At 39.8% G+C, this 24,419-nt stretch overlaps 1 protein-coding gene across 2 annotated transcripts; it reads left to right on the top strand.

The window, feature by feature from the left end:
* Positions 1-854: 854 nt before the first annotated feature.
* Positions 855-24,419, top strand: LOC114571208 (lysosome membrane protein 2). Of its 2 annotated transcripts, XM_028602058.1 has the most exons (13): positions 856-1,430; positions 11,137-11,294; positions 12,323-12,470; positions 12,679-12,870; positions 13,063-13,154; positions 13,456-13,575; positions 16,950-17,128; positions 20,196-20,314; positions 20,808-20,881; positions 20,996-21,047; positions 21,348-21,500; positions 21,675-21,716; positions 22,087-24,419. In XM_028602058.1, exons 1-13 carry the CDS (start codon positions 1,308-1,310, stop codon positions 22,189-22,191), a joined length of 1,557 nt encoding a protein of 518 aa, XP_028457859.1. In that variant the 5' UTR covers positions 856-1,307; the 3' UTR covers positions 22,192-24,419. The 2 variants fall into 2 exon arrangements, with proteins under 2 accessions (XP_028457860.1, XP_028457859.1); XM_028602059.1 differs by lacking the exon at positions 21,675-21,716 and having other exon boundaries at positions 855-1,430.

Below are 24,419 nucleotides of genomic sequence, written 5' to 3'. Positions count from 1 at the left end.
TAGATGTTGGAAGGCATGCACTATTTTCCAGAAGAGAGGTAAAGAAATGTGCAAGAAAAGTGTTCTTTTGCGTCACTGAAAAGTTCAAGTTCATGATTACTTTTTATATAACCGGTGAACATATTCCCTCTGTATAGACACAGGGACGTAAATGTAGACAGTGACGAGATGATACAATATAATGTAGTTTAGGTGTAAAATCTGTCAAGACATCTGCAAGCCGAGCGAGCAGTCATTCTTTTTAAATATAAGTGGGGCCCTCATAATAGTGTGCACTGGGGCCCTTAATAACTACCTCATGCCTCTGATCAACCCTATGATTTCTCAGAGACATCATCAGAAACATGAAAAAGAATAAAAACTAACAAAACAAAATAGTGGAAAAGATTAGCTACAGTAAGATCAGAATGCATAAAAATGTGCCTGTTATTTATCATTTTTAGTGAAAAACAAACCAATTTTTAGTCAAAAAGCCCAAAATATTATTATTATTATAATATTAAATTTAGCTGCAGGCCCCATTAAACATTGTTTTCAAAACATAAGCCGGGTTTTAACTTTTTAACTTCAACATTTCTTAATACACCCAACTATCAGTTACAATATGGTAATACTGTATTGTTAGTATAGTAATATAACAGTGTTTGAGCTCTGCACTAACACAGCTGTTAAGGTTTGGGCGCACACGACATGATTCATCCATACTGTGTGGACTGTGTGTAAAATTAAACTGTGGTCGTCCTTGGAGCCACGCTGCTGCAGGCGGGGGCGCGTTTTACGGCGCATACGGTCACGCGCATACTCATCTAGCCCGCGGGGGCTATATCTATGCGCGGGGGGGCACAAACCAATCAGCGTTCTCCTCTCGAGGAGGGAGTGAGAAACTTTACAGCACGCTACAAATACTCCGTGGCAGAATTCTCCTTTTGTTGAATGCGCCCTTCAGACTGATTTAGCTAGGGCTACTCGTGTTTGTCAAAGTGAACCGCTTGCTTCATTATTAAACACACGTAAACAGACTTAACTTTGTAACTTGGAAACTCGTGAGGACAAACTAAGCTCCAACCTCCAACCGTTACTTTAGTTGCTCGTCGGCTAGAGTAGTCGACCCAGTTTCTTCTACTTTTTCCAACAAAACAAAGAAGAAAGCTTCAGGGAAGGCAAGGTTTGATCTCTTATATCACAGCCTATGCAGTTGGGAACACTTTCTATGAGTTGTGCAGTAAAGTAGCTTAACCTAGCGGAAATTAACGTATCCATCCATACACAAGAGTCTCGCGCAGCTTCCTGTACTAGCACCTGCAGAGATGACACGAAGGTCCTGCGCGATTTATGCGGTAGGGATCATCTGCGCTTCCCTGCTGTTTGTCGGGATTGGTTTAGTTGTGTCTCAAGTTTTCCGCACGTTGATGCACAACCGCCTCAAAAAGGTAAACACGCACTTTCATCCTCTGGAATTTACAAAGCATGTGAATATTTCATGAATGGAATGCACTGCTGTGTACAGGTAGAGTCTGTTAAGAATGATATAAAACATCATGACACTGTTACTCACTCAATTACAAACTTTCAACTTTTTTGAAAACTCTAGAAGTTTAAAGTTCATTACACTGTTTGTCTGTATCCACTCCCTATCTTTAGTGCAGACTATTAAAAGTAATACGATTATACAGATTAATAAGATCATACCAGAAACTGGGCACACACTTTAACTGCATTGTGATTTTAAAATGTGCAAACTTTGAATGCAATTTAGCAGTAGACCAAACTTTGGACTCAATTGCAGCTGTTTGTTTTATTATCATGTATCATGAGATGTGATGGTTGCTTCTGTCCTTGGAGTTCAGTGTCTGTTATGACTATGTTATTTGTTAAAACGGATAGTAATGGGCTGTGTGTTGCCTCCCAGAAGGAGGAGTGGCTCTTATGAGCAGCTCAAACTGGAGGAGGAGGGTTACTATGGGTTCAGTAGCCTGCACTGTGTAATCACAGTAATCACTATCTCCTTCCCACAGTTAAACAAGTTCCTTTTTCCATTAGCACACATGTTGAAATATTTTCCTAGAGACTTTTCCCAGCAGACATCCCAATCATGCATGTTTCTACCTTCAATACTTGTCATTAGGATGAGATGGTTCAAAGGCAAATTCCAAAGCTAAGAATAAGGAAGGGCTGTTCTTGGTATTGGTTGGCATTTTCAACATGTCACAAGAAACAGCTGAGATTGCTGCTGAGAGCAAATCAGCACATAGCCTAACAGTTACAGTTCATTCAAGCTGTTAGCACACAATATACTGGAGTGGTTTGATTCACAAAGACTCACTCTGAGAGATGTATGACATCCATATACTATTATTGTATGTATATTATGGCAATTAAGAGATGTGAAGGACGGCATGAGCTGAATTCTGAAGAATGTCCTGCAAAATAAATGTGAGATGTTAAGAACTTGTTGTTGTTAATAACCTTAAAGCATTTGCTTGGAGTGTTTGTTGTTTTAAGACTTTGTTACTACACTTTGACTCTCCCTGAAAAAGGTAAATAGATTGCAATCTTTTCTTTTACCTTTTTTTCTTTTCTTTTTTTTAACTAATATCTTCGTGGAAGAAAAAGTTCTAACAGGTCCAACTCAGTGGCTGGTTCCGATGAGTTTTATTCACCGCAAAGTGGAGACAGACGTTCACAAGAAGCTGTAGAATTCTCTTTGACCAGAATGAGTTCTGGGGACCTGGATAATGGATAGGGGGGCGCTGGTCCCAAAAAGGTTGATAACCATTGGGCTAACCAATTAATTCACTAATTGTTTCAGCATTCATTAACATAATTTTATTTTTACTTTAGATTTTGAATGGATAAGAACCGGAATCGAAACGAAGAATCGGAATTGGAATCAGAATTCTTAAAATCCAAAAGATGCCCAACCCTAATCCTAAACTTACTTAACATGTGATTACATGTGACATTGTGCATAATCTCTTTCTTTGAGAGAGAGCCCAATGCACACTCACCAATTTGACAACACATACAGAGGATACAGAAAACGCTGCAAATACCCAAACGCTGCAAGTTGCACACAACTCAACAGTAGGGCTGGGTCCCAAATTTGATTTGACTTTTTAAGCACTCACTGAATTGCCTCTAAATATAAAGTATTGAGTATCGAAAAATGCCTCGTCATTCAATACCCAATTTCAATACCCAAGGCGTAAATCTACGCACAACAGTAAGCATGATCAGTCCGCGTACAGGAAAGGCAATGTTACCTTATTTGACAGAAATCTATATGCATTATTTCTAACAGTTTGATAAACATCAACAAAATGTTCATTATGCTTGAGTAAGTGAAACCCCCAGTCAACAAAACTGCTTAAAAAAGTAATATTAATGTTTAAATACCACTGTTAAAATCCCCGCAAGAGTCCAACACAGCCAGACTCTGGAGGGTAAAACTGAGATCAGCGCTCTTATTCAAGTTTATGCTCTGCTTTTCAACTGTTGTTTGGTAAATTGCTATTAAACACAGTCGAAGAGGATTTGAATTGCTATTTTCTTTTTTCTCAAGTCTAATCATTTTGGCACTTGTTTCCTTTTGGGGCTGGCTAAAAGTTCTTTATATATTGATGTATTACTCTTTCAGACAAATTAAAATTTTGAATGAATCCGAGGATACATCTTTTGGATATATCACTGCTATGTGACCCAGATAATATAATAACACAGGTATAAAGCTTAGGAAATAACAATGCCTCTTTTATTATTATAAAACATAGTATTTTCTTTTTTAATGAACATAAAATTGACAATAGAACATTAATCCTCATCAATAAAAAACAAAACACCAAAAATCACTTACATATAATTGCAATTAGGCACATCCATCCATCCATCCATCTTCGTCCGCTTATCCGGTGTCGGGTCGCGGGGGGAGCAGCTCCAGCAGGGGACCCCAAACTTCCCTTTCCCGAGCAACATTAACCAGCTCCGACTGGGGGATCCCGAGGCGTTCCCAGGCCAGGTTGGAGATATAATCCCTCCACCTAGTCCTGGGTCTTCCCCGAGGCCTCCTCCCAGCTGGACGTGCCTGGAACACCTCCCTAGGGAGGCGCCCAGGGGGCATCCTTACCAGATGCCCGAACCACCTCAACTGGCTCTTTTTCGACGCAGCGAGCAGCGGCTCTACTCCGAGCTCCTCACGGATGACTGAGCTTCTCCCCTATCTCTAAGGGAGACGCCAGCCACCCTCCTGAGGAAACCCATTTCAGCCGCTTGTACCCTGGATCTCGTTCTTTCGGTCATGACCCAGCCTTCATGACTATAGGTGAGGGTAGGAACGAAAACTGACCGGTAGATCGAGAGCTTTGCCTTCTGGCTAAGCTCTCTTTTAAATCTACAACGGTGCGATAGATTGAATGCAATACCGCACCCGCTGCGCCCGATTCTCCGACCAATCTCCCGCTCCATTGTCCCTCACTCGCGAACACAACCCCAAGGTACTTGAACTCCTTCACTTGGGGTAAGGACTCATTCCCTACCTGGAGAAGGCATTCCATCGGTTTCCTGCTGAGAACCATGGCCTCAGATTTAGAGGTGCTGATCCTCATCCCAACCGCTTCACACTCGGTTGCGAACCGATCCAGTGAGTGCTGAAGGTCGCAGGCCGATGATGCCATCAGGACCACATCATCTGCAAAGAGCAGCGATGAGATCCCCAGCCCACCAAACTGCAACCCCTCCCCACCCGACTACGCCTCGATATCCTGTCCATAAATACTACAAACAGGATTGGTGACAAAGCGCAGCCCTGGCGGAGGCCAACCCTCACCTGAAACGAGTCCGACTTACTACCGAGAACCCGGACACAGCTCTCGCTTTGGTTGTACAGAGATTGGATGGCCCTGAGAAGAGACCCCTCACCCCATACTCCCGCAGCACCTCCCACAGTATCTCCCGGGGACCCGGTCATACGCCTTCTCCAAATCCACAAAACACATGTAGACCGGTTGGGCATACTCCCAGGCTCCCTCCAGGATCCTTGCGAGTGAAGAGCTGGTCCGTTGTTCCACGACCAGGACGGAATCCGCATTGTTCCTCCTCAACCCGAGGTTCGACTATTGGCGAACCCTCCTTTCCAGCACCTTGGAGTAGACTTTACCAGGGAGGCTGAGAAGTGTGATACCCCTATAATTGGCACACACCCTCTGGTCCCCCTTTTTAAAAGGGGAACCACCACCCCAGTCTGCCACTCCTTTGTCACCGTCCCAGACTTCCACGCAATGTTGAAAAGGCGTGTCAACCAGGACAGCCCCTCCACACCCAGAGCCTTGAGCATTTCTGGACGGATCTCATCAATCCCGGGGCTTTGCCACTGTGTAGTTGTTTGACTACATCAGTGACTTCCGCCTGGGAAATCGGCGACAATCCCCATTATCCTCCAGCTCTGCCTCTAACATAGAAGGCGTATTAGTCGGATTCAGGAGTTCCTCAAAGTGCTCCTTCCACCGCCCTATTACCTCCTCAGTTGAGGTCAACAGTGTCCCATCCTTACTGTACACAGCTTGGATGGTTCCCCGCTTCCCCCTCCTGAGGTGGCGAACAGTTTTCCAGAAGCACTTTGGTGCCGACCGAAAGTCCTTCTCCATGTCTTCTCCAAACTTCTCCCACACCCGCTGCTTTGCCTCTTTCGGGCTGTGCCCGGCCGGGCTCCGTGGCAAACCCGGCCACCAGGCGCTCGCCGACGAGCCCACCGTCTGGGCCTGGCTCCAGACGGGGGCCCCGGGCTTCCTCCGGGCAGGGTCACTCCATCTCTGCTTAGCTTTTTCATTGGGGTTTTTGAACCCCAATGAAGGCACATCTAATCAAAATCATTGCTGAGGATAACGGAAAAGAAACTGTGAAGACAAGACATTGAAGTGAAGTAGTTGTTGCCAACTTGGCAGTTGGATCATCATTTGGTCTGTGGGAGGAAGGGCGGCAGTGGATCATAATCACTGATGGAAAACTGATATTTGAACTTAAGTAAACATCAATGTTCTCATGCGCTTTTATGTACAGTAATTCAGATAAACTGATGTAGTCTCTGTTTGTTTACTGGTTCAGCACCAGTAAACATGCTTTAGACCCTTCAGTTCATTTTTGTCGTTGTGCATTTACAGTAAAGTGCTCCATACTTTTAATTTTTGCAGGTTTAAGTCCAAAGATTTCCTGGATTTCTAATATTTCAGACTGTTTGTTAGTGCAGTTCAAAGCCTTCCCAGAAGGTTCGCTTTACTTTGATAACAGAGCAGACATGAAAGTACTGTTGGACCACATTCAGTGTTATCATTTGGCACACCTTCAACCTTATTTTCATATCAAACCTGCTTCTCCATAACAGGTAACACATTGGCTATTATCAGAGAAGCTTTGTATTGACTTTAGAGGTTATGTGACATATTCACAAGGCTTTCTAGTGCAGGGAGTTGGTCCTAATGCTAAACATTTTTATGTATTGAAGGCAAATGGGCATCGAATATTCGAAGCTTCGGAACATATTATTATCTCTAATAAAGGCAGGAATCTCTATGTGTCTGTCTGTTTGTTTGCATTTTGATTATTTTGAGAACCTTTCATCCAAACGACTTCACAAGGGAGTGCAGCAGTGTCGTATTTAGTGCAATATAAATAGACAGGCCAGACGCGTTCAGAATTAATAAACTTTTAACCTCTCAAGGATCACCGTCTCGTCAACGGGACACTTTGTGACTGGGGGCGTCGCTGTAACCTCGATAAAACTTCCACTCATGAGCGCTTTTATAACTTTAAAGCATTAAATCTTTAAAATATAAAGCCATGTACACAACTGTTACAAAGTAAAAGAAAATAAAACAATTTAGCCGTAATCTGCGTAGCCGAGAGTGCATGCATACCTGTTGTCGTTGTCCTTTCAGCAACAAAGTGGTACAAAGTGGAAATGCAGAATGCAGAAAATAAATAAACCAAAATAAAAAATAAAATAAAACAAATATTCGAATGTCAAATTTTAAAATCGAATACCAACCCACTGAACGAATATTCGAATATTCGGGTCCAGCCCTAAAACAGTGTTTTAAAACGGAAACGATCTCCGTCCTCATGAGTATTTTAGCACCTTCTCCGTTTAGGGACTCTAAAACACTGGCGTTGTGTGGACTCAAAGCGTAAACGTAGCATAAGATGTGTTTTAAAAGAAAATGTTTAAGTGTGGTCGTGTTTTAGTCTGGTTTTTTTTCTCTCACTATTTTTCACTTGGTGGTTTAATTGAGAAAGCATTACAAAAGGTGTAAATTCTGGACATATGCCTCAAAATTAGAAGTAAATTTGAAAAAAATACTACTGAGGGCATGCCAATGCTTCCCTGAATTACAATGTTCAAATGTGTTCCAGTTTGTAATTTAAAAATCTGACATCAGAGGTTTTAGTCAGCTTTTCTTACCTACTTTGGTCAGAGTAAGTTTTGAGTTTGTGTGTCTAGGGTCTATTTACCAAGTGATAATACATGCTGGCTTTAGGCCCAGGCTGAGAAAAGTTGAAATCACAGTAAACCAAACATAAAGTGAGGTGTGCAATTTCTGGCCATTGCTGCAGCGGCCACATTGATGAGCCTGGAATTAAACCATTAGACCATTTTTTTTCATGTGGGCGTTATAAGTTTTGATTCAGTTGCAAACTAGACAGTGTTGAACCTTAAAAGATGAATGCTGCTTCTCATGTTAACAAATATTTTGGTCTTATCATCCGTCTTATTAATTAAACATAGTTTTATACATGCAGAGACAAAGAAACAGGATACATTACCCAATCATTGATTTGGCAAAGTAGTTTTTGCCACTTGTGAGTATTAACAGTCAGGCAGGCAGACAGACATACTGTATATGTATGTAAAATATTTTTTCTCAGTAAAATGTGTGGGTGGGATACAAATGCATACACTCACATGACACACATGGTTATCTTCTAGCCTGGCAGTATGATTTATTTCAGCTATATCAAGTTACCCCCTTACTCCCTCAGTGTGAAGGATCTCATTCCATGGATACTCTCCCAGCAGCAGACTTTCTTTGTATGCTAAGTCTCTTTCACACAGCTAGGTTCATTTGGAAACCAGCTGGGTTGGCAGCCCCTCAGCTTCCATGTGAGTCAAGCGTGGTCAGTATGCAATGACCTGCTGATAAGGAGATGGTGAAAGTGATTTGTCTCTGAATAGGAATTTGGTAATTCTACATAGACTAGTCATAGCGGCTAGCGGCCCCTTGCTGGTAGTTTGCTGGGTTTCCTGGGTTTTGACACATATATGTTAAACAATACAGAGTTTTTATTCTGAATTTTAAAAGTGTTACTGTAAGCGAGGAAAGCCACTTTCTAGAAGCTGAAGTGCTCCACTCAACAAAAGACGGATGATTAGGAACTTGACCAGTAGTGGAAATAAAATTTTTAGTTTTTCTTGATAGTACCACTAGAGGAAAGGCCATAGGGTTTTTAAAATCAAAATGTTTTATCCCTGTGGAAGCATGAATATCCACAAATCAAGTGTCTGTGACATGTGACATTTCTGTGACTTGTGGTCGACCACAGCATTAGCGAAGGAAAAATTTGCCACAACTGCAAAACAAAGGTCATCAAAAGTATTTGTAATCATGCTCTAGGGACAATTTTACCAAAATCCATGAAGGTCATGGTCAGCAGTTGTTAAGATATCTGGCTTTGGACGAAGACCCCACACACTTCTTAAATCATTAAAAGGGATCTGCCACTACAACCACTTGGTGTTGCCAGTTGGTGACCAATGTAAAACTGAATGTACCTTAATATGACTGATGGGTTCAGGAACAGAGGGTTGGATTTAGGATTGGGCATTGAGAACCGGTTTCAACTTGGAATCTTTAAAAAAAATTACGATTCCAATGGAATGGTTTGTTTATTGGAATCGTTTTGGTTTAGAATCCAATCATCGGTTCCAAAGTAACTAACTAAGTTTTGGTTTCCATAGCAACTTGTACTTCCAGGCCCTTGTTGTGTTGCAGCCATGAAACACAGTAAGCAGCGGCCTAAAGTGTGGCTAATTTTACATTGAAAAAGTCCAGTAAAACTGTAAATCACCATTGAATAAAACATTTGTTTTCCTTTTTATCTGTGAAATAAGCATGGGGTTTCTACTCCACCCCTTAAAGAATTGGAACTGAGAATCGATAAGAACCAGAATCGAATAGAAGAATCGTAATTGTTAAAGGTCCCATGACATGGTGCTCTTTGGATGCTTTTATATAGACCTTAGTGGTACCCTAATACTGTATCTGAAGTCCCTTTCCCGAAATTCAGCCTTGGTGCAGAATTACAGCCACTAGAGCTAGTCCCACAATGAGCTTTCCTTAGTATGTGCCATTTCTGTGTCTGTAGCTTTAACCCCCACTCCACACTCCCACTCTCCAAGGTGGAGAGTGGGGTTGTGGCCTTGACCAACTGCCACTTTACTCGTTTGAAAGCCATGATGTCTCTCTCTCATGGGTGGGCCAAATTCTCTGGGCGGGCAAAGCAGAGAAAGGGGAAGTAATATGACCTCATAAGGAGCAAGATTCCAGATCGGCCCATCTGAGCTTTAATTTTCTCAAAGGCAGACCCAGGCAAACCCAGGGCCCGTCGCCATTTCTAGCCACTGGGGGACCATAGGCAGGCTGGGGGAACGCATATTAATGTTAAAAAACCTCATAGAGTGAAATGTTCATGCCATGGGACCTTTAAAAATGCAATCTAAATGATGCCCAACCCTAGTTGGACTACAGTTCAGCTGGTAGAGCTTTGTTAAGTGTACTGAGACAGCCCCATTAGAGTAACAAGCAAACCTTGTACACCACAACTAGAGGATTTTATGAATAGCCTCTTGCTGTGCTCGGTGTTATTCACATCTATGTATTTGCCTTGACATCAAAGCACTAGCAGCATATGTATTTGTGTATTCACCTGCTACTTGTGTTTTCAAAATAGGGAGGGGTGTAAGAGTAGCAGTGGTAAGTACTGAGATAAGAGGGTTCCTCTGTTCCTGTTTTTCATGCAGTATTTCATGCAGCGTGCTGGGAGGGTTACTATATTGATTGTTCAAAGCATAAAAGGATGACATAGAAAGACCATGCTCTTCATTCCTCAATCTAAGGTGACAGCTTTATTGTCCTTGGCTACTCAGCAAAACTTTTGTCTCTGAACAAGTAGAAGGGACCCCAAAAGAGGAGGGAGCTTGTGCTCCCCTGAAATAATGGGACTCGTTGCTGTGCAGCTCTTTCATACTGTAGTGGATATTAACTTTAACGCAAAGCTGACACAATTAGGCCAACGTGAGATTTCCTCTGATGTGTTGTCAAAAGAAAAACTAATCCTCCCCCTATCCCCCCTTCCTTCTTCTCTTACTCCCTGTGATTTCCAATCCCTCAGAAGATTCCTGCAGTGAATCAGGTATCTTGTCCAAAGGCAATGATATCAGCTTCGAGCAAATTTTCTATCATGGTGTGTAATAAAAAACAGGATAGTAAAGGTTTGTGCATGTCCTGCATTTCCAGGGCCAGATAAGTCACAGTGCTGAGGAATGTACTGTAGCTCAGTTCATTAAGGTCGCAGTCCTGCGCAACAAGTGGGCATCCACCACTCTGCATCACATGACAGCGGCTCTCCACGAGTGCCCGTTGTCATTGGTTACCATGTACAATGGAGCTGTGCTAGGGTCTCCCCTAATACCATTCATGTGTGCAGCCGATGCCGTTGTCTGACGCTCAGACAGCAGCTTCCCTCCGCGACCCCCCAAGGATGTTTTTGATCTCTGGGTTGTTTTTCCTATGAACACATTACACACTTCAACCTCCAAAAATCGAAACATGTGTTCGCTATTGCAAATAATTTTGCACTTTTTGTAGCAATTGCATTATCAGTTGAAAGCCACATCAAAAAACAATATGCTTACATATTTAAAAAAAAAAAAAGCATATTAACCAGTAGAATGTATTATTTTAGTGTATGTGTAGTCAGTGTTTATGCATTAATGTAAAACAGATATTTTTTCTTTTCAAAACTGTATTTATGTATCTGAATGTATTATGTTTATATTTAAACTGAGATGTGTACTTTATGTCTCAACAGGAGATCGTTTTGGTAGAGGGCAGCCGTGTGTTTGAGTCATGGAAAACCCCTCCACCTCCTGTCTACATGGAGTATTTTTTCTTCACTGTGACCAATGTGGATGCCTTCCTTGAAGGGGCCAAGCCAGAGGTCAAGCAGGTTGGACCCTACACGTATAGGTAGGATACCAGAGCACATCAATGCACAGGCTGCCACAAAGACATGTTGTCAAATATTTGATGTTGTTATACAGTATGTGTAGGAGGTGATCTCTGCTTGCAGACTTGCACAGATACTACTGCACTTTAATTACATTTACTCTGTGTTGACCGTTAAGCAATTAAAAAGCTTCAAAGGAAATCCTTAAAAACATTGAATGTAGAAGAAAATAGTTTGTCAAATTTAATTTCAAGCATTATACCACACATAAAATCTATGTAAACCAGAATGGGTTGCTGTTTATATTTATTGAGTTTTTGACTTTGTAGGATCATGTACTGTGTTTCCTTATTTCTCTTCAAATTTGGACTCGTATCAGACACGTTGCACAGCACAACGTGCTTTAGGTTTTGGAGAGTATAAGTTTTATTTTACTTGTTCTACTTGCAATCCTATTGAAATGTGGCCGTTATTTACTCAGAAAATACAGTATGTAAACGGCAAATCAGCTTCCGCTTCTCTGTTTCCTCTCTTGTGGTCTATTTTATTTTATTTTCTATTCTCTTATTTTAGTTGCATATAAAAAAGTGTAAAAAAACTAATCCAGACGGGTATATTTTATTACCTGTTTGTAAAATTACCCCAAAGATCAGACAATGATATATACATTATGTTGTTTCATATCCTGTTCAGTCCGTCCTGTGAGTCCTGATAAGAAACTCTCCCATGGATTAGTCATTTTCAATCACTTCTATTGCACCCACTGAAACCCTTAAATAAATATCATGGTTCACTGCTGAATCACCAAAAAGGCTGCAGTGCATGTCAATATAATCTACCCCTGCCACCTAATCTATATCTTTTCATGTTACCTAATCTCAAACAGATGTTATGTTAAAAGAAAAGATGTTGTGTGATGAAATTGATATGAACATGAATTTATTTGACTGGTCTGTGGTGCTTAATTGTAACAGGAACAATTCTAGAAATCTTAATGAAAAAACGGTTAGGGGGTTAGATTGTCTTACGTTTTGTTGTGTTTGCCCAGGGAGTACAGGTATAAGGACAATGTAAGCATGGTGGACAGTAAAAGGATGGTGTCCGCATACAACATCAAAAGTTTTGTGTTCCTGAGAGAGAAGTCTGTGGGTGACCCAGCTGTGGATAAGATCACCACTGTCAACATCCCTGTTTGGGTAAGTCATGAACTAAAGGTCTTAGACAAGTAGAGGAAAGTGGAAATCCAAATGGGGGGAAAGTGTAGTGTGTGTTCTGTAACTTTCTTCTGCATTTTGTTTATTGTTTCCTCAATCCCACCTCAATGCCCACCTCCACCCTCTACCTCATCCTGCTTTCTTTTCCATCTCTTCTCCACTCTGCCCCACTCCCACTTCCCGTCTCTAGGCTGTAATGAACAAGGTGACAGGGAGTTTCTGGAAGTCCTCCATGGCGTCCATGATGATGACCTCTACCAAGAGCGGTTTCTTCACTACTCGCACTGTGGATGAACTGCTGTGGGGATACGAAGATCCCTTGCTGGCCCGCATCGCTACCAGCAGTCCTGAGGTGGAGAAGGTCTTTGGCCTCATGTACAAGGCAGGTACAGCTCTGCAAATAACAAAAGCTGATGAGCCTCAGCTGGATCTAATGATTAGTTTTGAATTCCATTCTCCATGAAATCCGGTCCCTATGATAATCCCTGTAGCAGGCAATTTCCATGATAAGAAATTTGAGTGTTTTTGAAAACATTAACACATTTTAATGACATAAATCTTTGGATCTATTTAGAAAAATGGAACTAATAACGGGGAATTCATCTACCACACTGGGGTGCAGAACTACATGGATTATGGCCGCGTTGAAACATGGCAAGGCCAAAGGTAGCACTGTTGCAGTTTCACACAAACACACACTCCCTCTCTGTCTTCATCCACTGTAATGGAACTTCATTGGGTAACCTTTGGATTTAAAAGGTTTCTCAAATCTACTGCTGTTTGCCAATAATGGCTATGTCTGTCTGTCTGTTTGCCTGTTGGTCTGGGCTGTTGCCCCCAGTACAGAGCACAGGACAGGACTCCCTGATACTTTTAGTGACCTTTCTTATTCCATTTTATTGCCTTAGTAAGTTTCACATTCAATCAGTGCCCAAAGATGCAGTTGTGACAATATGTTGTTTTGCAGCCAGCTGACCTTCTGGGCGTCTAACCAAAGCAACAGCATTAATGGATCAGATGGAAGTGCTTTCCATCCCCTGCTGAACAAGAACGAACGCATTTACATCTTCACTCCAGACCTCTGCAGGTACAGTTCAGCATCACAGTGATCATTTTAAGATATGTAAATCACCACACTTATCATCACGTAATCATAATAGTAGCTCTATGGATGGAAATGTCGACCTGTCGGTACGTCGCTTGGTCCACCACTTTGGTCCAGACTGAAATATTTCATAAATTTTAGGATGAATTTGCATGAAATTTGGTACAGATACCCATGGTGCCCGGAGGATGAATCCGTATGACGTTGGTGATCTCCAGACCTTTCCTGTAGTGCCACCAGCAGGTTTAAAATTTCAACTCAGCACAGGTGGCCAATCATGGCATAAATAGGTGTGAATGTCAGATTGTCAGTTTCAGAAAGTTACAGAAATGATCGAACACAGCCCCTCCTAATCTGATGTTGGAAAGATGTGGAGGAGGCGGCTTCTGAAGCTATTTGACCATCCGAAAAACCGTTACACCTGAAAAAACACAGTGGCAGTTAAGTACGGCCTCACAGATCCACTAGCACAGCTATAGACTCTTAGTCTTGTTGTCAGTTAGATATTAGGGCACTATTCATCTGACTCAAGAACAACAATGAACTTATATTAGAAATGATATCCCATATGTCCCAATGGACTCTAGTGTCCCATATATGATATTTTACCTGTGTGTAGTGATGATACAATACTATTTCTGGTACATTACATGGCCTAAAAATGTTGGACTCAACTCAACTCACAGCATACCATATCTGGTATGGAAAGACCTCAGCTGGTGGTGATGGTGCAATGGATATGATACATTCCTTTGGTGTGGGAGATCTGGGTTCAATTCCCACTGTCAACATCAACTAATGTGTCCCTGAGCAAGATGCTTAACCCATAGTTCCTCCAGAGGAGTGCAGCCTCTGACATATACAGCAACTGTAAGTTGCTTTGGATAAAAGTGCCAGCTAAATGACATATAATGTAGTCCCTTAGATCCCATGGATTTTTATCATAATATCCTGCTCACTAATAAACAGCACCACAGGTGACATCTGTTTTCTCACCAAGGCCTTAGTGCCTACAGTATACAGTGCGTGCTTTTTGAAAGAATAAGATGACATTTCCAGGAAACACGTTGCGGAAGCAGTAATTGCTCTGGAGTAAAATGGCTGGTGGGTGCGTGAGGAAGGGGAAGGAAAATTGTGGGAGTGAGAATGAAAAAAGAGAGATAGCATTTTATGGTTGTTGACAAGTACTGAATTTGTTCGAAGCACATATTCTCAACATTTGGAAAGAAAAGTTTCTGTTCTTGACCACCTAGAACAAACAAGTTCAATGATGTTTTCCATTAGATTTTTTTGTCTTCCCAGACATATTCACTACTAATGCTTTAAAGGATATCTAGATTTCTGGAGAATTTCAGCATCATGATATTATTGAAATCTTGAAGATTGTCAAAATTACATACATCTTACAAATGCTACGCCTTAATGCTGTCTTCACTGATGAAAATGTGTCAGACTCCTTACCTTTGTTAATAAGGAGAGCTTCTAATTTAGAAAATAAACTTTGACCTAAAAAGCAAAGGCGCTGCACATCTGCCATATCCATTGGTTGAGCCTGGAAAGAATCTGTTGGAGTGACATGGTTGTACCTTTGACACTGATTGGACATGTGTCAAGAACCCTACTCCCAGTCTTTTATACTTTCACCTACTTATTTATTGCCTGGTGGCTTCATCAGGGCTTTCTGTGTTATTGTGACTAAAAGGAAGGCTCCCTCCCTGTTTCCTGTACCTTGCCATAATTTAAAGAGGATATGTTCCATTAAGTTACATGTGTTAACCTTTCACACAGAGACTAAATATAAAGTATTTTCAGCCTTACGCCCCTGACTGATCTGGAGGACAAAAAAAGTGCTAGAATTTCCATCTGTGACCTGACAGGGTAGTGACCCTTTGGTCCAGTAACGGACAGCTGAGCCACAAAAACCTCAAGATTTTGACGAATTGCAGACAGGTGGCATTGTTCAAATATCAACTTGCCTTTTGCCATATGTTAATCTTTGCTTTAGCTATGATCCATTTAAAAAATCTTGATTTCTATTTTAAATAGATTGTCTGTCATAAACAACCAACATGTTTTCAGATATTCACAAAACAAAAAAGAAGCAAACCGAAACAAAAGACAGATTCATCCTAACATAGGACCCTGGATATGCAAAAACAAAAATTTAAAAATGAAATTGAAGCATGACACAGGTTAGAAACACTCATGGCCCTGGGTGCCCCAAATCATGACAAAAACAAAGACTGCTGTGCCCCTGCTACAATACACACTTAAGTGAAAGTTGTAAACCATCTTTCCTCTTTACATTCCCTTTCAACGTTTTTAGGCCTGTAATGCAATCTTATATCATCTCATCAAATTTTGGCCCCCACACATTGAAGGGATATTTAGACACAAAAGAACCATATTTGAGCTTAGTTTAACTGATGTCAACAGTCTCTCATGCCCAGCAGTACAAGGCAGAGGCTTTCACAGTCCTGTTCTAGTGAGGAAACACATAAGGCTTTTTACTTGGCTTCTCGCACAAAGGTCAAGGGAAAGGTCTTTACAGTATTGTTGCACGATTGGTGGGCTGAGTAGAGAAGGGCTGCATCCTCTCGGCCAGTTGGCAGACACTGTATAGAGTGCTTTGTTCTCACTGAGAATTGTCAGGATTCCCTAGAAAGAACAGATCTGCAGATACATAGAACAAGGATGCACGGTGATGTAATTCTCTTAGAAGCTGTAAAAACACAACAAACATTAAAATTAATAATTTAAGATTTACTCTTTCTCCACTCCCGGTAGAAAAAGAAGGCCAACACCACACTACAACTTTACTCCACTACATATTTAGAAAGAAAGACGTACTCCGGTCCCAACAGGATTTCAATATAATGATAAAGTCAATATAAATCCTCCAGCTTCTCCCTTGAAATTGAAAGTCGTAAGTCATTTTTTTATTAATTTCTAAGAAGAGAGGATAATTGAGTTTCAGGTCATGTTTGCTTGTCAACAGGTGTCTCAGCTCCCAATAGGCAGGTTCAATCGAGTAATTGAATGGTTCAGCACTTGTAAAAACATAATTGTAATATTCCCTTTGTATTCCTGTTTTATGCATAGAGTTTCAAACAGTTTCACATTGGAATAAGTTACAGTTAAAGTTACAAGTTAAACAGTTTTTATCATGAAATTGACTAATACAATTTTTCTTCAATCTTAAGTGAGACTGCTTATATTCAGGCTGTAAACTGTTGTTAAAACAAATTGTGCACATATAATAAATATAAAAACAGGTAAACAGAGATGAAGAGAAAGAAGATATGATAAATAAGAAAACAAATTTTATTTCATTATGTTCTTGCTTTGCTCTCCAGGTCGATCCACATGGAATTTGAGAAGGATGTAGAGGTGAAAGGAATCCCAGCCTACCGTTTCACACCGCCACGCTCTGTTTTTGCCAGCAAAGAGGAGAACCCAGCCAATGAGGGTTTCTGCGTCACCCCAAAAGAGTGCCTGGGAACTGGCCTTCTTAAAGTCAGTCCTTGTCGGAACGGTAAATGTCAGCTCGTGCAGCATACTTCCTATCCCACGATTTGCACTTTCACATGCCTCTTTCAAAGTACTACATTCTGCGCTCCCAACCCACAACAGCCTACATGAAGCCTCTGAGCTTACACTCTGACCTGGGTCTTTCTAGTGAACACATATATTTACTTTGAAGGCTAAGATCTTTGCTTTCTACATAGCAACACATCATTTGTTTAGTCTAATATCAGTCAAGTCCTCCTCTACTTTCTTTCCTACTATAACCAGCACTAATGCCCTTGTAAATAACCCATGTGACACAGCTCTCCAGCTCTCCACACCTCAGGCGCCATCTGACCATGATTGGCCCAGTGGCTGAGGGGGCGGTAAGCCCTATCATCTGATTTTTGCCTTGAATATGACCAGGCGTTACCTTAGTGCCTGTGCTCACCAATTTTTTCCCCTCATATATTATCATTCCCTGTGAAACGACAATACCAGAGTTTTAACATGTTGTATACATTTACTATAAATAATATATTTGTACTTTGTTTTAGTTTTTAATGCATTTGAATACCTTTTAGGAATGTATTACTTTCTATTTATTTCAGTATCAACATGCAGATACTTGTAACGTGTTTCAAGGAGTTATTAACACAAGAGAACAGCATGTCTTTTTCTTGTTTCAGAGTTACATTATTACTGTGATGTAGTACATTTAAAAGCAGATTGATTTGATACAGTACATGCACACTGCTTATTGCAGAACAATGTGAATAATGTTGACAATGGAAAAAAACAGATACATAACAAGTTATTTGCTGTGAAGGATTAGTGTTTGTGAGATGATTTTCATAACGTACTGAGATTACTGTAATGGAAACTAAGTCCTGCCGTCCACATAAATGTTACAGTTTTTTTCCGAACGCTAAACAACAGTGGTCACAACTGAAGCCACATGTACAAAACTCTAACAACAGTCTGCATTACCAACAGTCACCTGAACTAAACTGAGCTTTTTTTAATTTATTTTGTCTGTAGTAATTAACGTAATTACTGGAAATGTTAGAAACTAAAGATACATAATAGTCCAGAAGTTTTACAATTTTTTTATCAACAAATTGGTCTTCTCTTGCCATGAACCTACATTATCTATAAATACAAATGACTGTGGGGTTCCCATTGCTTACACCTCCATTACTTTAAAAACAGTAAGTGTGCAGTTTTACTATAGTAAAGGAAGTGTTTTTCACATTTTCACAACTGTGTATGTAACATCAGACATCTTACCTGGATATATTGGTATCTCTGCTCTTTTACCTGTTCACTGTTTCTCTCAAACTGTACAACTGTTTCACTCTTTTTTGGTTTTTCTTTCTTTTCAAAAAAGGATTATAACAAGTTTAAAACAAGAAACCATTGCAATCAGCAGTGTTTGAAATGCACCAGGCTGAAATCTGTATTGTTTTGAATGTGTGGTTAACAGTTTTGACAGCAGTGTGTTAGCATTTGAACAAAGTGCTGTAAATCTACAGTGTTGTGCACGTTTGTAACGTGTACATTTTTGAAAACTGTGTTCAAGCAATGAAAAATAAACTAGAGTTTGGTCCACATGAACTGCTGCTGTGCACACTGTAGTTTGAGTTTTGCACGTTACTCCAGTTGTGCCCACTGTCGTCTAGCAATCGGAAAAAACTAAGTATGCACAAAAGCCAATTTAGTAGTATAGAGTAGCCAGCAAAAGGCATTTCATTCTTCTCAGGTGAGGAGGATTTAAAAGCGTGTGCAGAGGGTTAAGGTCAGGAGTTGAGGAATTAGCGGTTAAGTGGCACTCTTAACTATAACAATACGTGTGTGTGTGTGTGTGTGTGTGTGTGTGTGTGTGTGTGTGTGTGTGTGTGTGTGTGTGTGTGTGTGTGTGTGCGTGTGCGTGTGCGTGTGACAATGACCTTGTTGGTTGTCACGGAATCAGCGTCTCAGGTGACCTAGGGTGTCCAATGTTTTTATCAACCGTGTGTTGCCAAACACAAGGGCAGGAAAACTGTCACCTCTGCCCCACTTCATCAGCCCCTCTCACTGGGCCACCATCTGACTTTGTTGTTGCTGCTGAGACACAGACAGAATGACTTCGTCCTAGATTGCACTGGTGGAACATATGCAAGAATGTTTCACTTGACCACACTTTTATTTGGCTTGACCAAGGTCATACTGGCCTGTTGACAATATGAGGAAGGAACTTAGTAAGAGTAACAAGAGTCTTTATCTGGATATCAGATATCGCCCTTAAATTGTACAACAAGCGGGGTTGTGGTGCATTTGTGTACCTATTTTTTTTTTTTTTTCTTTAGAAGATTGACCCTGAGCAACATGCTGTGTATCCTGCGATGGTGATCAGATTATATCTCATCACCTTCTCTTGAGGACTTCTTCCAAATGTTCTATTTGTGATGTTCTGGTTAAATCATACATTAAACAACAGGAAATGTGACATTCGATAAGAATGTTGTTTTCTATGCTGCTACTATGAAGTTCACTCAAACCTAGTGTGGAAAGGCTTGTATGTCACACCATCATGGTGTTGTACACGGTTACATTATTTGAACAAGAAGAGCACATTATAGAACAATATACTTATTCTCTACAGATTTCCCTTTATAGAGCAGATGCATATTATTTAAAAAAGACTGAAATTCTCCTTTGACTAACTCCTATAAGATATACTGTTGAGGTCATCTTAATGTTGCCTCTGTGTGTTATGCGATGATGTGTATGTTGACATAAAAATATTTTTTACAAATGAATGAGTAAAACCTTGTTATGGAGACATGTGGCAGCTCAAGTGCCTCCTGTCAAAATTCAGTTTCAAGTCTCATTAAACCCTAATTACAGATGAGGCTTAATTGTCAAAGAGGATTAAGCACACAATTTATCATTTCAGTTGACGTTTACTCCACTTAATTAAGCGCCGAAAGAACTCTTTTGCTGTGACTCATTCATTTTACAGTGTAGATATACATAATTAATTGTTGATTTGCTCAGCTAAATGTTGTCATCCCTTATTGTTTTCCCCTGAAATATCTTCTCTCCTCACATAGGTGCCCCAGTGGTTGCTTCCTTTCCTCATTTTTACCTGGGAGATGCTAAATATGTGGCTGCCATTAAAGGAATGTCCCCTCAAAGACAGCATCACCAAACCTTCCTAGACCTTAACCCGGTAAGCCACCAGGCCACGGTTCAACAGCCTCAAATGCACTTTTTTACTCTGCAGTTGTAATGAACATTAATGCTGTGACTCTTCTTTGTTTGCACATTTCAATTCTCTATGAAATTATGTAGCAGCAATGCATTTCATTGAACTGTGTTGAAATGAATGCCATGCTACATTAAGATGTACTACTACACCACCTAGTGGCATATACATAGTAGTACAGGAGAAGAAGTTCAGTCATTTTATTATCCCAGATGATAAACTTGATCTGCAGTCAGGAGTGCAAGATAACAAACATTTGTACAAATAGTCCAAACATTTTTCCTGTACATACAATACACAGAACACAATTTTACACTATACTACAGCAGCTATCTCTAAAAAAACTTAGCAGTTATTGCACAGGGAACAAAGGAGTTTTTACTTCTGTCACTGTCGTTCTGGTGATAGCATTCTTTACATTATTAACACCATTTTTTATTTTATATTTTGCTTGCAGACCACTGGAGTGATTGTTCGTGCAAACAAGAGAGCACAGATAAACATCTTGCTCAGCAGAATCCCTGGATTCCCGTAAGTATCTGCATCCAAACACAAGCAAAACAAGTTATTATTTTATAATATAGATGTATGTGTTTCTGTACTGTATATGATTACTTCACACTCTCTTTATTGTATTCACAACAGGAAAACTAGAACGCTTAATGAGACAATCTTTCCCGTCATGTTCCTCAATGAGGTAAGAAACATTAAAGAAATGCTGACGGTAGAGAACACATTGAGTTAGTTAATCATCTTAAAGTTGTTATAAACAAAATCATTCATGTAGTTAACTTTTCTTAATGAGTTCCAAAATGAAAATGAAGTATTTTAATAAGAACCCCCCCCCTTGTTTTATGTACAGAGAACAACATTTGAACAACACAAATCAAAACTAAGCCACTAGAAAGTATTTTGTACAAGATGCTAAACCAGTCACTAGTTTTATACAAAGTTTCCTCTCCATAATGTATCTTTTGCATGGTCTTTTAATATGCAGAGTGTGGTGATTGATGATGCGTCTGCGGCGAGAGTACACAAGCTGCTGCTGATTGTCACTGTAGTGTCCAACTTCCCGCTCATTATTGTGGGACTGGGTGCCATACTGCTCGCAGTCCTCATCTTCCTTCTAGTCCGGGCCCGCAAACAGAAGGTATGACACTTCTTACCTGATTTTATTTCACAGCTTACAATTTACTTGCTTTGTCCCAATACGTAATCAGTGTTAATTTGGTGTTAATTTTTTTACATAATTCATTCAGTTACAACTTGCTTGACCACACACTAATTGCACTGTGCATGTCTTTATCACTGTTTCTCTGTGCAGAAGGAAGTTAAGCGCACTGTGTTTACCAAGGCTCTTTATGCTGTAAGTCTTTATGGTTATTTTGCTGCTTTGTTTAACTTTTCTGTTGTGTGTGCTTTATTCAAGCTTGTGCCGTACTATATTTTAGCCTTTTGTCCGTATGCATCTTTAATTTTATTTCTCAGTGTGCAGTTGGATAACTTTCACCCCTCATGAAATAATTCTGGTGCTGTACTTTAAATGTATCATCTGTTTTTAACAAATTAACATAATGTAGTAATACTAAATGTCTATTTAAGTAATGTAAAAGTGTCACTGGTAATGTGAGACAACACAACAAGGACATCAATCCTTTTTTGATTACAGGTATAAGTGTAAAAATTAAGATGAGATGAGTTATAATGCGTTTATTTCCCTCACAATCCAACTACAGACCTCCACTGAAGAGGACACTTCTTACTCTCCAGTCAGTGACAAGGAAAAGGAAGATCCTCAAAATGGAACCTATATCGGTCTGACACGTAAAGATGACCCATAAGCTTGAGGAGGGGGAGAATGATCAGAAGGGCTCTTTGTACATCGACAACCCTCAGAAATACAAATAGGGATTTGGGTTTTCAGGAGAGAGATTATTGTCAAAATCTCCTTTATGATTGGAAATCTTTGGGGTGGGGGGTTGAGAGCTAGAGGAGGAAAACATGTTTTTAGTTTCAAACATACTGTCCTGTATGTATTCATTTTAGCCATGCAGAGATACCCAAAGTCCAGGTCTAGCACAATATATTCCCAGAAAAAGTTTGACATTCATTCAAAAACACTGTCGAGGGTTGCTTTTTGCTGTTTGGTTAAATCAGTTGCTGAAAGCTGCAGTTCTCAAATGAGTGAAAATGGAGAGCCTACTTAGTGGTGATACAAAACAAACAAACCCACCCCTGTGGGATCATTTTCATTTTAGTGCTGTGGCCTCACCTTATTTTCTGTTTACCTCGATTGTGCCTTCAGATTTTACTGACTGATTACTATGTTACAGGGCATAGAGGGTAATTTGGGATCAGGGTAATGAAGTCCATAAATTGTGAGATTTTTAGATATCATACGTCACTCTCAGGGGTCCTCTGCTTAGATACAATCAATCACTATTAAAGATAGGGAGAGAAGCAAAGCATACTGCAAGGCTTCTCTTTGTGCAGCAATTTAATCAATTCAGTATTACTGTTTCATTTGCATTTCGTCCTAAACCAAATGTTACAAAACATTGCCATTGCTCATTAGTGTTTTCTATTCATGCACTGTATTTAGAGGGATATCTGTAAACATTGTTAGCACCGCAATTGAGAAACCTTCAGAGTATATTTTTGTATATATACAGTGTAAGGTGTGTTGAACTGTTTACATTCCTCTCATTGTATGATTGGAATGAACATCAGACAAAACGCTGTATATTTTGGATATTTTAATTTTTGGTAAAAAATAAATCCTTTTTGTTTTTTGTAAATGTAGAAATGTTTGAATGAGGAACATGCTAAGTTAAAGCTTCACAGTTGTCTTCTAGTAGTATAATGATCGACACCTTTATCAGCCATCTAAAGGCCTGAATATGACAGGATTTTGTGGTTGAAATAATGATTCATACACTACAGAATATGTGTACAGTATTTTTGACCTACATAACTCCTCACGTAATGTTAAGCGCCATTTAAACAATAGAATTCAGCTTATTATCATTTCAAAATGTGCTTTGTTGAAGGCCTTATTTAGATATTGTTGGTGCTGTATATGACACCAAACAAACCTTCTTTTCTTTAATGTTTGTGAAAGACTTCATGTCAGGTGTTAAGCCATTGCAACTAAAAACTCATGAAGGTTCAATATGAAGAAACACTATAGTTGTTTAAAAGAATCTATGTTACTCAATTTATTTTGCCTTTTATAGTTCTCACATATTTTGTGAAAAGAACGTCATGTCAAACCAACACATCTACTCTTGCGTATATATATCGTTTTCTTCCAGATACCAAACAAAAATAAGCATGAAACTGCTATGAGTTTCTATAGTTGGCGGCAGGGTCAAACAGCACTTTGAAAACACTTTGCTTTAATGATAGATTGTTGTGCAGAGCCACAGCTTTCTCACTCGAGGCTGGTGAAAACAATTGACTTCAGGTGCCATTTAATGTAATATAGAAAATGCTGCAGAATTACTACTTATGAACTGCGTTGAGCCCAGCTTTTATTTCTGTGCTTATTCTTAGCTGTAACAGCTAAGGATGAATGAGTTCCTTCATACCACCTCGTCATTACATGCACTGCAATAATCAACATTAAATATATCAGACGATAGCAGAGAAGCTGTAACAATTTTCATTTATGGATTTCTGCTTCCTCATTTGATTTTACTATTTGTGTTTGATGTATACTTTAATCAGTTATGTACAATAAGAAAATTGAAGAAATTCATGAGAGTTAATAATGTATCATAATTTCATTAGAAGGGGAATGAATGGATAAAGCAAGCTTTTTTACACAAAAAACAGTATTACACAATACTAGTGTTGTGGTTAAAAAGGATAAATTATTTTGTTGAGTTGGTAAATCCAAAACACAGAAAGAACCACCATACTAGGCTACTTTGTGCCATACTTTGATAACAGATTGTATTTTCTGAAATTATCGTTACTGCTATAACCACTTGTTCTTATTGTCAGCTTGTTTTGAAACGCTGACCGTTAATACTGTGTACACAAAAATAAAAGTAGTTTCAGTAAA

This window comes from Perca flavescens, chromosome 16 (genome assembly GCF_004354835.1).
Source record: "Perca flavescens isolate YP-PL-M2 chromosome 16, PFLA_1.0, whole genome shotgun sequence".
Taxonomy (NCBI): domain Eukaryota; kingdom Metazoa; phylum Chordata; class Actinopteri; order Perciformes; family Percidae; genus Perca; species Perca flavescens.
The sequence above is the reverse complement of the archived record's forward strand: the minus strand, read 5'-3'. Positions and strand labels throughout refer to the sequence as shown.

Bases quoted from the DNA above. Each gene is read 5' to 3' on its own strand.
- LOC114571208 (XM_028602058.1), top strand. From the start codon at position 1,308: ATGACACGAAGGTCCTGCGCGATTTATGCGGTAGGGATCATCTGCGCT. The intron at 20,315-20,807 runs GTAAGCCACCAG...TTTTGCTTGCAG, and splicing joins CCTTCCTAGACCTTAACCCG to ACCACTGGAGTGATTGTTCG. The intron at 20,882-20,995 runs GTAAGTATCTGC...TATTCACAACAG, and splicing joins AGCAGAATCCCTGGATTCCC to GAAAACTAGAACGCTTAATG.